The sequence below is a fragment of the Phoxinus phoxinus genome (assembly GCF_949152265.1).
Source record: "Phoxinus phoxinus genome assembly, chromosome: 12".
Lineage (NCBI taxonomy): Eukaryota > Metazoa > Chordata > Actinopteri > Cypriniformes > Leuciscidae > Phoxinus > Phoxinus phoxinus.
This window is the reverse complement of record NC_136887.1, coordinates 27169105-27186819: the sequence shown is the minus strand read 5'-3', so window position 1 is coordinate 27186819 and position 17715 is coordinate 27169105. Positions and strand designations below refer to the sequence as shown.

The following is a 17715-nucleotide window of genomic DNA, read 5'->3' as shown; positions in this document are numbered from 1 at the left end:
GTAGTGGGGGAGGGGCACGAGAGTTGTAAACATTCAAAGTTTTGGCTAAGTCCCCTCAATCTGCCAGACTTGCCGACTGCAGATTTAAACAAAAGTAAAAGTAATAAAAAGTGGCCAGTGGCTATATCCAAATTCATTATTGTTTGAGCATGTGAATAAAACAGTGCAATTTTATTTCCGAAGAACAAAGGTAAATCACAGCTCTGGTAACAGTATACTGTATAGTCAGGGATATTTATTGTACTTATTACTAACAGACTCAAGGCTCTTATATTTGAACTCTTATATCATTTTTCTTCAAAGATTCGATTTAGTCAATCTTGTAGCAGCCCTGGTAATGCATTAGGAAAACATTGCCTCACTGCAGACACGTTGTGTGCATCTAACTCCAAGTTGTGTAGCATTGTGTGTAGAAAGTGATTCTTGCTATCTTTTTATCAGTCTGATTCCAGAGGTATTTTTTACCATTCATTTTCTCCATAGAGAACTTTCTACATCTTTTACATTTTCAAAAAACATATTTTTGTATGATATATAATTTTTTCCTCATGGGGTCCCCACAAGGTCAAAAATTGTTGGTATTAATATCTTTGTGGGGACATTTGGATGTAGGGTACACTACATAGGGTTTACCAGGACCACACACACACACACACACACACAGAGAATAGTAGCATTGATTAATAACCTCTGAGCTCATGGTAGGTCTGCCTTGAAATGGTTATACAGAATGGTTAAAAATCAGTTTCTCTATGGAGAAAAAGAATGGGATTTTTTTTTTCTGAAACCAGACAGTGCTCAATTTATCATCACAAATGGCTTTGTGCAGACGGATATCAATTACAATAGCTAAGATATGACAAGCATTCACGACTCTTCTCCACTGTGTTGCTCTTTTCGCACAGCTAATAGAAAATATTCACAAATACAGAGTAACTGATGCGCTCGTCCTTTATTTTGTCTGGCAGTCTTTGGGTGTACATCTGTATGAATAGATATGACTCTGAAGCCCTGTGCTGTGCTCTTATTAGTTATCATGCATGTCATGGAACTGCTATAATCAGCACCTAAGGGCTGACACTGGGTTCACGGAGCTCAGTTATTGCTCCGTCATGGCTTTGCTGTCGGTGTCAGGTAGAGGAATCGTTCCCCGGTGAAGACCGTTGCATTGCTTTGACCTCTTCAGGTCATCGGAATTTGTCTTCTGTTTCTGCTGCTGTCAACTTTTTGTTGGCTCACTTTTTTGATTACTACTTCGTGTGTACTGTTACTTCAGTGCAGACATTGATCATTTTTCCATTTTTATATGGCACTCTGTTTAGGATTCTCGCGATGGCTTTTACTGGGATGAAAAGTCCATGTTTGATGGTGGGCAGATGAAAGCCGGACACCACACCTTCACCCAAACCCTTCATCAGAATCAAGCGTTCCTTCTCTCGCTCTCAGACTCTCTCTTTTCTCTTTGAAAAGCTGACTCATCAATAACAAATCGTTGCGACTGAATTAGTCATTTGTCTTTGATGTCACCGTGGTCACGACGAGGCACTGTGTGCATACCAATCAGACACTATCTTGGCTTCTGTCCACCCTGCTGGCAAAAGCCAATTTTCTCTTTTTACTACAACAACCTGCTGGGAGAAGGTCGTCATTATGTGGTACTTGATGAAAGAAGTCATCATTTAATTACACACATCTAAAAGGTCTCTAACTCTCTAAAGGACAGTGTGCCTGAAAGCTATTTACTTGGTTTTCAGTGATGTATTGAAGACGATTGTTGTGAATTTTGCTATAGAGTTTTGCGTTGGAATTTTGCTGTGGAGTTTTGTTTAAATTGGAGAAAGATGCAACACTCACTCTTGAAGAAATCCAAACGAGACTCTTGAAGAAAACGTGTGACGTTTCGGCCAGTGTCAAGGCCTTCATCAGACAAAGCAGAATGTGATATTGTTATTCTTGATATCTGATGAAGCCCTTGACAATGGCCGAAACGTCACGTTTTTAATCAATATTTTTGTATACCCTCTAAAGTTTTGTTGGAATTACAGGAATGACTATATTTTGCAGAATATGCCACCCTTTTCCAGCAAACATTTATGTTTAGGAAGGTGTGTGTGTGTGTGTGTGTGTGTGTGTGTGTGTGTGTGTGTGTGTGTGTGTGTGTGTGTGTGTGTGTGTGTGTGTGTGTGTGTGTGTGTGTGTGTGTGTGTGTGTGTGTGTGTGTGTGTGTGTGTGTGTGTGTGTGTGTGTGTGTGTGTGTGTGTGTGTGTGTGTATTTTTAAGTTTTAAAACAAACAATAGTCCTTCTTTCATTTTTTTTTATAGAATCCTGAGTTTTTATTAATGGCTTTTACAGACTTCATTTATTAAGTTCCCTTACTCAAAATGGGGAACTGAGATCTAAAATGTGACTGTGCATTTTCCATTCTTAATCTTTATGAAATTGTCAGCTGCAGGAGGAGTGGAGCTCACGTCTCTGTAATTGATAATTAGTGGAAGCGTGCGAGTTCAGGCTATGTTTTATTCCAGTCATACATATTTTCTGCCAGCATTGTCAAAAGCACAAATACAAAGCTACTGTATGGCATGACAAAACAATCGTGAGATTGTTCATAACTTCTCGAGCTCTACTCTTTTAACTGTTCATTTTTTTATGAATTTTACTAAGTTCATTGCTCAGTTGGATGTCGGATGAAACACATATTTATACTTTGATTCCATGATATGACAAAGAACACATTGACTTCTAATGAAGTAAAGTGAATGAACATGGCATGTTTATTTGTGTAACATTACTGATTCTCCCGTCTTTGCAGGGTTCCCTGGTCAGAATGGCTTTCCTGGGCCCTGTGAACATAAGTACTGTGGTTTGGGGAAGCACTGTGTGGTTGACCGAGAAACAGGTGAAGGAGAATGTCAGTGTCTGGACCGCTGCAAACCACATTACAAACCTGTGTGTGGATCTGACGGCAAACTCTACCAGAACCACTGTGAGCTTCACAAAGCTTCCTGTCTGGCCCATCAGAGAATAACCATCATGCACAGCGAGGAATGCTTCTACAAAGGTATAGAACCAATATGATTTGTTACGGTATATTGTCTATCATTGTCCAGCTTCAGCTTCATACTTTTATGTTAACTGCACACTTTTTTATAAATTAACACTTTTATTCAGCAAGGACGCATTCAATTGATCAAAAGTGATTGTAAAGACTTGTATAATGTTACCAAAAAAAATCTGTTCTCAAATAAATTCTGTCCTAACTTTTTATTCATTAGAGAATCCTGAAAAAATATTTCCACGAAAATATTAACCAGTTTAATGAATAGTTTTCAACATTGATATTGATCTTAGAATGATTTCTAAAGTTTCATGTGACACTGAAGACTTGAGAAATGACGCTGAAAATTCAGCTTTGCCATCACAGGAATATTAAAATTGAAATTGTAATAATAATTCATTACTGTCTTAACAGTATTTTTGATCAAATAAATGCAGCCTTGGTCAGCCTTTTTCCAAAATCTAACCCTTTTTCTATTCTGTGTTAGTTCTATTGAAGTGTTAGTGATTTATTTGCTTGCAGCAGGGACGGATTATGGCGACGTTGTGCCCTGGGCACGGATGTCTCAAAGGCCCCCTTCACCACATGTTGCGATCATTTTTACGAGTTGCCCAATTCGTATGAATTAATTCTGGGCACAGTATACAATACCTGGTCTTCCACTCTAATCTCCATCTCCTCTCTTTCTTCTCTCAGTCTCTTTATCTTGACTTGTAGGCCTATATCTTCCCTTCCCAAAGCCGAGCTTTGATTGATACTTTTTGACTGATTTTTGTTGGTCGCTTAATATCTTAAGACAGCTGTTTTGCCTCGTATTTCGCTCTGTATGACCGTTAACTGATATCTCACTCGTATCTTGCTCTGTATGACCGTTAACTGCGTGAAGCGCGTTGCGCTCGGTCAGGTGTTTTGAGTGCTGAAGCAGCTCAGATGAGAAGGTGAGTTATCGTTATCGTCGTGACTCGCGACTTTAAAAAAGCCGGAGATTGTTAGTAGCTTTTGTAGGAATTGAGCTTCTCTTGCTTCTTTGTTCTTTTTTTTTTTTGCTTTCTTTTCATTGATCCACTTGGTTGTGGTTTTAAACTCATTTTTGTTTTGTTTTTCGAGTAACCGTCTTCTACCCATATATTACACAATGATTTTCACTCGCCTCTAGATGTCCATCTCAACAGCGCAGCAATACATTACAATTATTTATTTGATTTATTTACCAGTTAATACTTACTTAATTATTCCACAATATTCAAAACAATTTTACTAAACAAATAAATAAATAGTTATTATTTGAAAAGAATATTAATTGCCCAGTAGGCCTGTGTGTTAATCCGTGCCTGGCTTGCAGCAATCATCTTTAATTGTTTAAAGATGCGGTTTTGTAAATTCTGAAAATGATGTGGAGTTATAAGAACAGCACATCCTGATGTGTGCAGCGAGGCAAAGGACATGTATTTGACAAATGTATTTTCCAAGAAAGAGAGAGGCTGTTTTGGTTTGCATAATCACGATTCTCTGAAATGATGTCCAGCTCTAATAGACTAGTAATGGCCACTAATGAATGGAACATCCATATATGTTGTGCTTGTAAAATCTGATTTAGAATTAGGAACTTAACTTTCTTAAACCAGGATTCATTTTGAAAATCATTTGGATGGTCATTGCTGTTCTGCTGGCTAATTTATTAGAAGTTTGATTTTCTGGATAAGAACCAAATTTATTGAGAGAACTTTACACTTTTGAAGACGACTTTAGTTTAGATGAACAAATGAAAAAGTGTGTCTGTTGAAGTAATGGACCATCATTATCAAATGTTCCAAACAAGTTGATATATGAAAGATTTCAAAACTGAAAGTGTACGTTCCCATACCACAGTATGCCATTTCTTTTGTGTTGGGTTTTGTCAAGTTCACTAAGGCCTGACAGCCCTAATGCAATACACCACCCTAACTACTTTATATATGTGCAGGAAAATTCTTCAAACTCTTCATCTCTCCACTTCCACATTCTGACCAAGAAATCAAACCTCTAAACTCCCTCTCAAATCAAATCTCAGTCAAAGCATTTGGCCATCAGACAATGATATTGACATGCTTGGGCCAATCAGTGTAAGTTTGGGGAGCCAGAGAGATGAATGGTTAGTGTAAAAAAGGATGATTGTCTTGCAAATCAGTTTCACAGAAGACAACACATTGTTGGATTGCAAAATTGCCCTCTAAAGATTCTTCTTTTTTTTTTGTGCATTTATTTAACACGCAGGATATTTTTGGTCTAATTCGTTTTTGTTTTTTGTCTTTTACTTTCAATAATGTATGTGGTTTTATAAAATGGTTGGTTTGTTCTCCTCAGTTGAACATTTTAAATATTAAACTGTAGAAAGTTGATAGAGAGATGATTGGATTGGATAATTAGGCGTTCTAATTATCAGAAGTGTCTCAAATAGGCCCTAATGGTTTTCACAATGGCAGGTGCACTCACAGCATCATTTGTGTGCTTATTTTTTAGGAGTTTTAAGAGCTTTGGGGGAAAATGTTTATGTTCTTATAATTCTGGAAGCAAAATAACATTCTGTACTGGTGACCTTTTTTCTTTTTTTTTTTTTAGAAAAAGAGACAAAGTAGGCTGATGAACTTTGAAGGGAGGCTTTGATTCTGGAAGCTTGACTGCACTATCACCTCCTGCTTTCTCCTGTCTTTATTCCTCTCTCCCCTTTCAAATGAAAACAAGAGTAGAGCGTTCAGAATTAAATCAGATTCTAATGTGTATATATATTAAATAAAAAATATTGCAAATTAATTTAATATATATACACATTTAATTTAATATATTAGAGCTGCACGATTCTGGATAAATTGAGAATTCCGCAAGATATCATGCAAGACATATTCTCTGAAAACAAGTCGTGTGTCTCAGGTAAATGTATTTCGCCTACGAATATTTCGATGTTTGTTTGTTTGTTTGTTTGTTTACTAGAAAACAGTAAATGCATTAGATTTGATTGGACTACAGATACATCTAATGCAAACATGTATAGATCAGTGAATGCACTGCAGAAGCATTTGTACCTTTTCATAATTAAGTAGACTGATTATTGTAAGTACAAAATCGTTTTAGTCTTCTTTATGTGTGTAGAAATCAGTCATCTCTGCGCTAGTTGCACACAGCAGCGCCCAATTAAGTGCCAGAGTCTGCATACTATTCTTCTCTAAAGCTTCATTTATGCTCCACGTTTCCTTCGCTGTGCCACTCCAATATTTTTTCCTGTCTCTCAGGGCTTTTGATTGTCTGGCTAGGCGGTGTTTACAAATACTGATATTGTCAGAGTCTAGTGATTTGGGGCCTGTGCATACGCCAGAGCAAATGAACCAAAAACAGCAGGATGAAAGCTTCACGGAACATCAAGAGACTGCTGATTCTTCCCAAACTATGTGCTGACCAGGGCAAAGATGAGAAGTAGCAGGGTAGATGCCATAATGCTAAGTAATAAAACATCACAGAACATATGCTGTAGGCTACAGAACTTCCATTTCCCAGTGGGAAGGCGGTGAAGGAGTTCTCTCTAGCCAAGGAAGAGGTTTCAGATTTTGTGTGCCTGTAGGGCTGTATGGTTTGGCATGAGGCGGTGGGTTTGGATAACGATGGGATGCAAGCTGTTGGGTTGGCAAAGCAAACTGTAAATGCTTTTCTAATTGCTAGCATACATTCGAGCCCAGCAGTACATCTCGTGCAATTACAAAGCATTACTTTCATAGGAAATTCTTTTGTTCAGTGCCATACGTACGGGACACCCACCGGTGACAAGGGGCCTGACCCATCACAACATTACCTGACCCATCACAACATTACATTTAAGGCGAGACACGGCAGGCAAAAACATCGTTTTTTTTACTGGTCAATTTTGAGATTTTTGGATATTTGTCTTCAATAACATGTCTTCTTTCAGACTTGTGGCGAAAAAAAGTCAGAAAATAATTTAGGTCTTTATTTTACTACACTTTGTCTGTTCGCGTCTGTAGATTTCTCATAAATTCAACACCAGTTGTCGTTCTTAATCAACATGCTGCTCCGTGATCGCTGTCTGCTCCCTGTCATCACATAATACCGCTAGAAAAAGCTCTCTCTCCTGTACAATGCTGTCGGATCCAAATATGGTCATTTCCTTTTTATCAGCAACCAATCGTAAAAGTAAAAGGGCTGAATGTGCAATCTCATTGGCTGATAATACATCTTTAAAGCCCGTTTTCTCAAAATGACTTTTCTCTCTGACTCCAAGTCCGAAATCTCCACTTCAGTAGCACCGATATACACTAACTTTCCAGTCTTGTACCTAGTTATATTATGAAGACATTTACAGAGGGATTTGTAAATATATTATTCTTAGCCTGATTTATATAACATTTTATTCCAAAAAACATGGCGGAAATAATTTTTTTAAGGCTATTGACAGAATATTCTGATTTACCGGATAACAAAAGTAGATATCAATAAATCCCTCTGTAATTTTTTTCACATCTAATATGTGAAGACAATGGAAAAATATTTTAAAAAATATACTTTATTCAATACTCAGATTTCGTTTTTTAAAATATATGCAAATGAGTGCATATTTAATTAGGTATTGCCTAATTTGCATATTTAAACATGAAATTACAGAAAACTTGCAATACATTTTCTTCTCATTTTAATGTAGGTAATCAACTGGGAAAGTTTGATGGTGATATCTGCTAGTTAAAAAATGTTTCACCTGTAGTGTCTCGCCTTAAAAACTTTCAAAGTATAAAGTATAAAATGAATTTCCCCACTAGATTGGCACTTTCTAAATGACAGAAATCTACAAAGATGAACAGAAAATCAGAACTGAAAAGTATAAAAAGGAAGCCGTGTCAGATAGTTTTTAAGTTGGACCCCCAAGATGTATGGTACCCCGCTCCTCCTGTTTATTACATCAAACAAAAGAAAAATATTATGCGTCAAAGTTTGAAACTTTCAAAGTATTTATGACGAATAATCATCAGACGTCTCAAAAGACAGCATTACTGTCAGTCGGAGCGGGGAAAAAAGCTTCATTTCTTGCCGCGTTGACTGTTAGGGAAAAATATCCCCCCATTAAGCTTTCCTCTGTCTGTTAAGCTTCAATTATGTCCCTTATTCCAGTGACTCACCCGCCACATGACTATTTGCACTGGGGAAATTAAATGGCTCTTTCAGAATTCTGCACTTTGCTCCACACACTAGTTTGAGTTGTTTTGAAGATGATATATTCGTCTCATTCTTTTCTCCCCATTACTTCAATTTCTTTTATGAGAATGAAGAGTTAATGACGCTTGTGGTCTGTCTGATGGAACTCCATTCAGCCTTCAGTCAGTCTTTCGCGTGTCTTGTGTTTTTGTGTTGAGCTGAAAAACAACAGCATACAGGTTTAAAACAATATGAGGAAAAAAAATAACTGAATCGTCCTTTTTCTGGTTAATTATTACATTTAACATTAGTATCCCTACAAGATATTTAAAAGCAAAAAGTGCTTCCAGAACAATAGGGGGGGGAAAACAGTTGAGTTAGTTAAAAAAAAAAAAATAGTATAATTTTTCTGTAATGACCCACACGAGGTGTGACAGTGCCTTAACTTCAAACAGCATTTAAATAAGTACGGCACGAGTGTATTTAAAACAAAACAAACAAAAAATGTCTGAAAATACTTATTGGGGAGAATTAATGAAGGTGTCTGTTTTGTGAAGTCGGTGTGAATACATCAGGGAACAGGGAAGGCACATGTATCATCAGTGCGCACTCATTAGAGTAAATCAAGTTTCCCTCTCTGTTCCTCATGGCCTTAGTGTTTTTTTCTTCTTCTTTTCTTCTTCTTCTTCTAATTCTCAGTTTATCCCTTTAAGCCACGTCTCAGGCTGGCTCCAACAGGTAGTGCGGTCCCTAATAGGCTCATTAGCAGTCTGGGCTGCAGTAGGAGGGATGTCCAGGGTGGGTCTGTCTCAGAGGACACCACTGCTGTCCCCCAGGGAGAGAGAGAGCTTTAATTAGATGTCACACTGCAGACTCTCTCAATACTCTCTGGTACAGACTGACACTCCAAACAACTGACATGTCTGCTCAGGTGCATCAAGCCATGTGTCAATTCAAATATTTCAATTCTGTGATAATGTAGCTAGGTGTACAGGTTTTATTTTGCAATCAATAATGTAAAAGGGTCAATTTTATAAATGGGGGTCAAACTATAAAGAAATGGACAAATATTTCAATACATTTGAGTGAACATCTCCGTCATGTTTCTAAAAACATGTTAAATATATTTGTAAAAAGTATTATTATTTGTATTACTAATAATTTATGACTATCATTATAATTTTAGGAAGTCATCACATGCTCATCTAACAGTTGTATTCAAGTCACTGTATGTGTGCACTGATTTGTATTGTATTTCTGAAGAAATGAATAGACAAAAAAGTGACCAAATGTGCTTCATATTAGTGACTGAATCAAAAGTTTTAGATTTTACACTACCGTTCAAAAGGTTTGGGTCTGTAAGATTTTGAAAAGTTTTTTTGAATTTTTTTGTGTGTTTTCTATTTTATTAAATTTTAATGTAATGCATTCCTGTGATAGCAAAGCTGAATTTTCAGCATCAGTACTAAACTGTCTTCAGTTCCATATTATCCTTCAAAAATCATTATAACATGCTGATTTGCTGCTCAAGAAACATGTATTTTGTAAATTTGAAGGAACTCGCATTTTAAGTCTCTCAGTCCTTTCTAATTGTGAGCAAAATAAAAAAAGGAGCTTTTCCATATAACCACGTCAAGCTCCAAAAAAATCCACCAAAATGCACAATAAAAGCTATAGTACTATTCATGTTTTAAAAATTATTAATTATTTTATTAAAAATAAATATCTAATAATTTACATTAATAAATAAAATATTTATAAATATTCTGTGTGTTCTTTGAACAATGGCTTCAGAAGACACGGAATATTGCATGCAAGTAATTTTTTTGGTGTTTTATTTTTTTTTAAGTTTGATAGATAAACTAAACTGTATAAACATCTGTGTAAATATTAATCAAAATCACAGCACAAATAATATATTGAAAATGTTTTCGGGGGTTCAAAAATAAATTGTTATTTCCTGTACTGTCAAATATTTATTTGCCCTTGAGGAAGTTCTGGGATCAAATGTGATTCATGTTGTACGATCCCAAACTTTATAGCTTCCAATTTTAAGAAAACAGAACTTCTGTCAATAAAGTTCAAGACTGATGTCTGCTGTCAAGAGAATTGACATCCTTTAGGAAACTAGACGTCTGTGCTATAAGATCCACTTTACACAGAGTTAGACTATTGCAAGAAAAGAATCCAGAAATGTTATGATGTAAACACAACCTTACGCCCCTTTGACTGTTTATTTTCTTGTATAGACAACTGTTTCCAACAATCAAGATTTTAGGAAAAAATAGCATATCTAAGATGCACTGTAAGCGGTACTCAGATTTTAATTGCTCTGTAATTCTAGCGAAGCTGGGGAGGTAAAGATGAGGTCATGCATGGCGAAGCTCCAGGAGGCGTGATTAAACGTTTCAACCCTCCCCCGCGGGATTATCTGATCATCCGCATGCAGCGTGCGCAGGATTAGAGCAGCATCACAACCACATCTGCACCGAAAACCTTATTAAGTCCCTAAAATCATGAATGTAGACACGCAAGCGCAAGATTTGATGCTTTGTTTGGTGCAGCTTGATGATGTCATTTTTTTCGTTCTATAAGCTATTTAGTGAGAATATAATTAGAAAGTCAAAGGACAGTTTTTGTTTTTCCAGGCTTGTTGAGGAAATTGACAATTTTAAAGAAAATCTTACCAACCCCAAACTTTAAAATGGTTGTGTAAAATATAGAACTATAATTATGCGTATATTTCTATACAAAATGTACAATTAATTGAAGATCAAATGTTTTGTGATTAAATGATATAAAACACATTTTTGTAAAAAAAATTATCAATTAATGTATTCAGAAATACATTCAATGAAATGCAATGCATATGTGACTTGAATACAACCCTTTAATGATGAGCATGTGCTCAATTTATTTATTTATTTAAGGTTGTAGTGTGATTTCCTAAAACATGATATTTTTACACTTTTTACACAAACTATTTCGGAAAAAATGATTAAGATGAAGTTCACTCATATTTAAAAATAAAAAACAAGTTTCTGATTTTCTTTTTGTCTCTATTTCACCTTATTTCACAATTTCGCCTTTTATGTCATTGATCCTTTTATACAATTTCTATTCATTTCTATTTAAAACCATGAATGCAGACACACACGCACAGAGTATTATGGTTTGTTTGCTGCAGCTCGATGAGGATGTTTGGTTTTTATATATACAGTAAGCTATTTATTGAGGATATAATAACAGATTAAATGTGAGCTCATGTGAAAGGAATTTCCAGGATTTTGTGTAATTGTAAATCTCATCATCAGCTCAAGCTATAAGGATAATGCTAAATGTCATCTGCTTTTTGAAGTGACGTCTTCACATCTGATTCTGGAGGCTTCAAAGTCCCCAGGTGTAGTAGACTCTTTTAGGCATCAGAAAGTCTGGACTCCTTGATGTGCCCCTTATGATGAAACATGTAGGAAAATGAGGAAAAGTCTTGGTCTATTACTTTTTTTTGTGATTTATTTAATAAGACAAAAGGAGTGGAAAGAAGATCGATGGCATAGTTAGTGGAGACATAACATTCAAGATAATTGACTCATTGTCTTGATGGAGAAGCTCTGTCCCAATTTAGATCTCCTAATTTGGTTAGCCGCCCAAGGAATATGATATTATTTCGTCACGGACATACTTTGGTCTACGGCTAGATGGATGGGACATCTCACCTCTCTTATTGCGCTGGAATGAAGATGAATTCTGTGCATTTAGCCATGGTGATGTTTGGTTGAATTGGACTGCTTAAAGGAAAAAAAGTCAATGGGCCATTTTGTGTTGAATTGCTGTCATATGGGGAATTGAGGTTCGGAATTGTCTCATGGATCTTTTCGTCTAGAACCCGACGGCTGCTGTCATCAATCTTAGCAAAGCAGCGAAATAAGCTTGGGGAGGACAATTGCTTCTGCCTAGCTGGAATGTCGTAACACCCTGCTAGCTTATCAGTGGAAAAGATGAATGTTCTGAGTGTTACACGTTACTGTCAGATGTTGAAACCTCTGGAGATTTGTCGGGGGATTATTGTTATGATGTCTTTTATTCTATAATAATCTCACTTTTAAGTTTAAATGATCTCTGTGCAAAACCTATCAATCCAGAATTGTTCCAAGGGTTGAGCGTTATGCAGAATTTAATTGGGAATATGTTTTAAATTCTTAATCACTTCCAGAATTTGATCCGAGGTAGCAAATAAGAAACATTTGAACTTGGAATGGATTAACATGCATAATTAATGCATTAATTAACTAAATGTATTATATTATGTTTAATACAGTGCTCTCCACTAATATTGGCACTCTTGGTAAATGTGAGCTAAGGTGGTTGTGAAAATAAATCTGCATTGTTTATCTTTTTGATATTTCATTCAATAAATTCACTCAAATCGAACCTTTCATTGAAGTAAAAAAATGTAATATGTGTGTGTGTGGGGGGGGGGGGGGGTCTCATAATGAAATAAATGTTTTTCTCTAGTTCACATTGGCCACAATTATTGCAACGTCCTTTTCCCAAGTTAACAGCTCTTGAGTCTTTATCTATAAGACCTGATGGGTTTAGAGAACACCCGACAAGAGATCAGAGACCATTCCTCCATACAGAATCTCTCCAGATCCTTCAGAATCCCAGCTCCATGTAAGTGGTGCTTCTCTTCAGTTCACCCCACTCATTTTCTATAGGGTTCAGGTCAGGGAACTGGGACGGCCATAGAAGAAGCTCCATTTTGTGCTCAGTGACACATTTTTGTGTTGATTTTGATATTTGTTTTAGATCATTGTCCTGATGGAACATCCAACCATGGCACATTATAAGATTTCTAGCAGAAGCGGTCAAGTTTACAGTTTTTATTTGTTGGTATTTGCTAGAATCCATGATACCATGTTTCTGAACAAGATGTCCAGGACTTCCAGCAAAAAAATAGGCCCACAAAGATCCAGCAGTATATTTAACCGTGGACACGCGGTACTTTTTATCCCTGGGTTTGCTGCCAAAAAGTTTTTTTTGTTTTGTTTCATCTGACCATAGAACCAGGTCCCGTTTGAAGTTCCAGTCGTGTTTGACAACTAAATGTGCTGGAGTTTGTTTTTGGGGATATTTCTTTAAACCCTCCCAAACAACTATGGTGATGTAGGTGCTGTTTGATTCAAAACAAATTGTCTTTCTGACCCCTAGACTCAACTTATCTCTGCAATTCTCCAGCTGTGATCTTTATACAGATATAGACACATGTTCTCTTCCAGGCAGATTTGTAACATCTTTAGTTGTTTGGAATTATTTTCGATGCTTTAGGTATTTTCTTACAGCCCCTTTCTATTTTGCTGCACATCAGAACTGTATTCTTTGGTCTTTACTCATTGTGATGAATGATTAAGGGAATTTGGCCTTTGTGTTTCCTCATATTTATATTCCTGTGGAACAGGAAGTCTTGGCTTGACCATTTCTTGCTCCTAGTCACCCTGGTCTGCTAAAAATATATTCAGAGATATTTTACTCATAAGACTTTCCAATAAAGGGTGCCAATATTAGTGTAGGGCACTTTACATGAACTTCCCAAGTCTTCAAAATAGACACATCTCAAAACAGAACACTTCAAGTTTTTCTGTTGTGTCAATGTGTTGCATTGCTTGCAATTCAGTAAATTCCTGTTACACTTGTGCAGCTCTACACAGTCAGAGAGAGGTCATGTGTTCATTTCCCTGACTCCAACGCTATGCTAAGTGCTCGAAGGCATTCACTAACCTCTCAGATTGTGCAGAAATGTTCAAGGAGAGAATATATATTTGAGGGAGGGAAGCAATTCTTTTTTATCTATAGAATCACAAACTGTCCTCCTACAGTATATGGAGTGGAGGAGCTCAGATTAGATAAAACTTTCACACTTTTTAAAGGCCATGGGATTGTAGTTTTGTTATCAGTCACGTCAGTCAGTATTACATTTGCTGTGATAGCTAAATTGCCATTGTAAGAAGGACTGTAGAAGATCTTCTGGTGACTGTTTGCCTTTGTTCTTATATCATGGCCTCCACCGTAATGGCAGCCGTTCAATGTTTCACTCCCTTCCTTTTTCTATCAAAGAAACATTGTTCGGCACATTACAGGTAACTGAATATCAAATGTCTGCACAGCCAGCATGAAAATACTGTAGAGCCTTTAATGTTTATGAGGTGATATCAAGCACTGTGACACGTGACATAGTTATTTTGATCTTCTGAGATAAAACACTTCTGCTCCCCTTTGATTGTCACGGCTATTTCATGTTTTTATGGCAGCCTTCAGACTGCATTAATGGTCACGTGTTCATCACTCTATCCGTATGGGCAATTTTTTTTCAGAGAGGTCAACATGGACCCTTGAATTAAAATAACAGCACAACACATTATGGAATGTTCTGTTGAACAAAGTATGTAGCTATAGCGTATATGTATGTGTATATATATATATATATATATGTATATATATATATATATATGTGTATAATAATTTTTTTATGCATGTATATAATATAATATATTATATATTTAAGAAGTATTTGCATGTATATACTGTATATATGTAAATAAATGTATACTATATATAAAAAATTTATATATAAATAACTACTTTTTCTTAAATATAGGCCTATATATATGCATGTGTGTGTATTTATATATAGAAAATAATTATACACCGTACACACATATATATATTATGTAAACATAAACTTTTATTTTGGATACGATAATATATTGAATAGAAAAATATTATTGTAAATTGTAATAATAATTCACAATGTTACTTTTTGATTAAATAAATGCAGCTTTGGTGAGCATAAGCATTATTAAAAAAAAAAAAAAAAAATCATGCCAACCCCAAACTTTTTAATTATAGTGAGAATATATAGCAGCTGTGTCTAATATCAAGTTCGTTATTAGCCACTCCTCACATTTCACATAAGACTGTTGTTAGGCACACAATGTCAATTTAATACATTACAAAGAAGCAAAGTGGCTGGTATTTTGATTAAAACCCTGGATGTGTGTTGCGGTTCTCCCATAAGGCCGCTGTGAAGAGTGTCTGCTGGACAGCCCTATCAGTTTGACTGACAGTCCTTCCCAACCAGCCAACACAAAAAGAAAGCATGAGTGAGCGTGTTGCCAATACCGCAGATTACTTCGTTTATCACCAGCAGTCTGATTACACACAGGCCCAATGCCACAGTGGGCTGAGCCCATTTTTGGACACGCATTAAATGAATGGGGCGTCCTGTGAGTGATCGTCAAGAATGCTGAGATACATAGTGACTTTTTTAGGTCAGCTTTAGTTTTGAAGGTAAAACAAGGACAACCTATAACAATTGAAGTTTTGAAACCGTCAATCAAAAAAATTTTGACAGATTGAGAACTGCTGACTGCTTTAACATATTTGTTTCAGTTTTCCCGTGGATGCACATGGATATTAATGAAGCACATGTCTGTGTGTGGTTGTGTGTGTGTGTGTGTTATTTTATATATGGTTCATGAGGACACAAATATGTATGATGACATGGGTATTACAATGTCAACTTGGTTTACAATGTAAACATGCAGTCCTCGTAAAACCTAAATTCAAAAATGCCAAATGCTTTCTGTGATAAGTAGGTTTAGGGGATAGAATATACAGTTTGTACAGTATAAAAAAAACATTATGGGAATCCCCATATTGATTTTGTGTGACCCCCCCTGACCTGGGGGTCTGGTAGAGAGATTGATTGCACTCGTGGATAATCGGTTGGGTTTGTGTGAGTTCGTGTGTGTGTGTGTGTGTGTGTGTGTGTGTGTGTGTGTGTGTGTGTGTGTGTGTGTGTGTGTGTGTGTGTGTGTGTGTGTGTGTGTGTGTGTGTGTGTGTGTGTGTGTGTGTGTGTGTGTGTGTGTGTGTGTGTGTGTGTGTGTGTGTGTGTGTGTGTGTGTGTGTGTGTGTGTGCGCGCGCGTGCGTGTGTGTGTGTGTGCGCGCGCGTGTGCGTGCGTGTGTGTGGGCTTGGTTTATTATGCATTGTGCGAACCGAATGTCCCCACAAGGATAGTAAAACCTGAGATCACCTCCATTGTGGGGACCAGCCAGCGGTCCCCATGAGGGGAATGGGTTAATAAACATACTAAATTATATATTTTTGAAAATGTAAAAATGCAGAATGTCTCCTGTGATGGTTGGGTTTAGGGATAGGGGCAGTGTAAGGGGATAGAATATACAGTTTGTACAGTATAAAAACCATTACGCCTATGGAATGTCCCCACAAGGATAGAAATGAAAGCTTGTGTGTGTGTGTGTCAAATTGATATTTAAAAGTCATTAACAGAATGGAAAAATTAAAGTAGAATTAAATTGAATTAGAAGAAATTCATGAATGAATTGAATGTATGAATGTAATTTTCAACTAACTACACAAGTTAGAGGCCTATATATTCACAGTAAAAAAAAAGTAACAAATTTAAACTGTAATTATATGTATATATTTTATTTTATAATTAAATTTTAATATTTCACAAGATTACTGTTTTTAATAGTTTTTATTTTTATTAGTAGTATTATTTTATATTATTTATTATATTTCATAAACATACATTTGTAAACCAGGGTTAAGTAACTCTTCATTTCCCAGAATGCTCTGTTGGAGTTCTGTGAATTGCAATTCAATAAATTCATTTTCCTGTCATTCCCATTCAAATTATCATACTACTTTCCAATTCAATTCACATTCCAACTCAAGAATTAAACATTTTGCTGATTAATATATATTACAACAACAACAACAACAAAGTGAGCATTTACAGTTGCATAAATATTTCTACAAATAAATATTATAAAGACAGTTGGTTTGTTGCCCTGGTCATTCATAATGATTGTTTCTTTCCTTCTGCTGGCAAAAACTATAATATATGGACTTTTTGTTGCTTCTTTTGTCAAAAATGCATTCTAAATTCAATAGATGGTCTTTCTTTGTCTTGTTTATCCTCTCTTCTGCTGATGTTATCAGGTATTATATCTCTTCTGTTCCTCAATGGAAGCTACTGCCAACAGCAGCTCTTTACCACTCACTCACCAGTGCCAAAAAAGGACCCAGAAGAAAAGAGTGGCAGAGCCTTAAGAAATCTCTCTGTCCTCCACTCATATAGTCTCTCTTTGTCACTGACCCTCAGGCTGGCCGGCTCAGCCGAGCCTTGGCAAAATATTGTTCTTCTTGACGAGATGGCCTTGTCAGCCTCTCACTCGTTATATCTGTCAAAGTCAGTTCCTTCAAGTGTGTACGGGACCTTCCTCGCTTAAACTGTGAGTTTCGCTTCCACCGACCTTGCTAAAACTGACTGTAGTATGTGTGCATTATTTGAGTCTAGGGCTTTGCAATCAAATCAAAATTGATACTGTGATGCGGCCTTGCACATTATAAAACTGCCAATGTTGAGATTAAATTAAATAAATATATAGGCTAC

The 17715-nt window shown here is 36.3% G+C and overlaps 1 protein-coding gene across 2 annotated transcripts in view; it reads left to right on the top strand.

The window, feature by feature from the left end:
* Positions 1–17715, top strand: part of fstl5 (follistatin-like 5) — a 113441-nt gene that overhangs the window by 29985 nt on the left and 65741 nt on the right. For both annotated transcript variants that reach the window (XM_079629855.1, XM_079629854.1), the window contains exon 4: positions 2814–3062. In XM_079629855.1, the coding sequence (XP_079485981.1) occupies positions 2814–3062 (249 nt within the window). The remainder of the gene's footprint in view (positions 1–2813; positions 3063–17715) is intronic.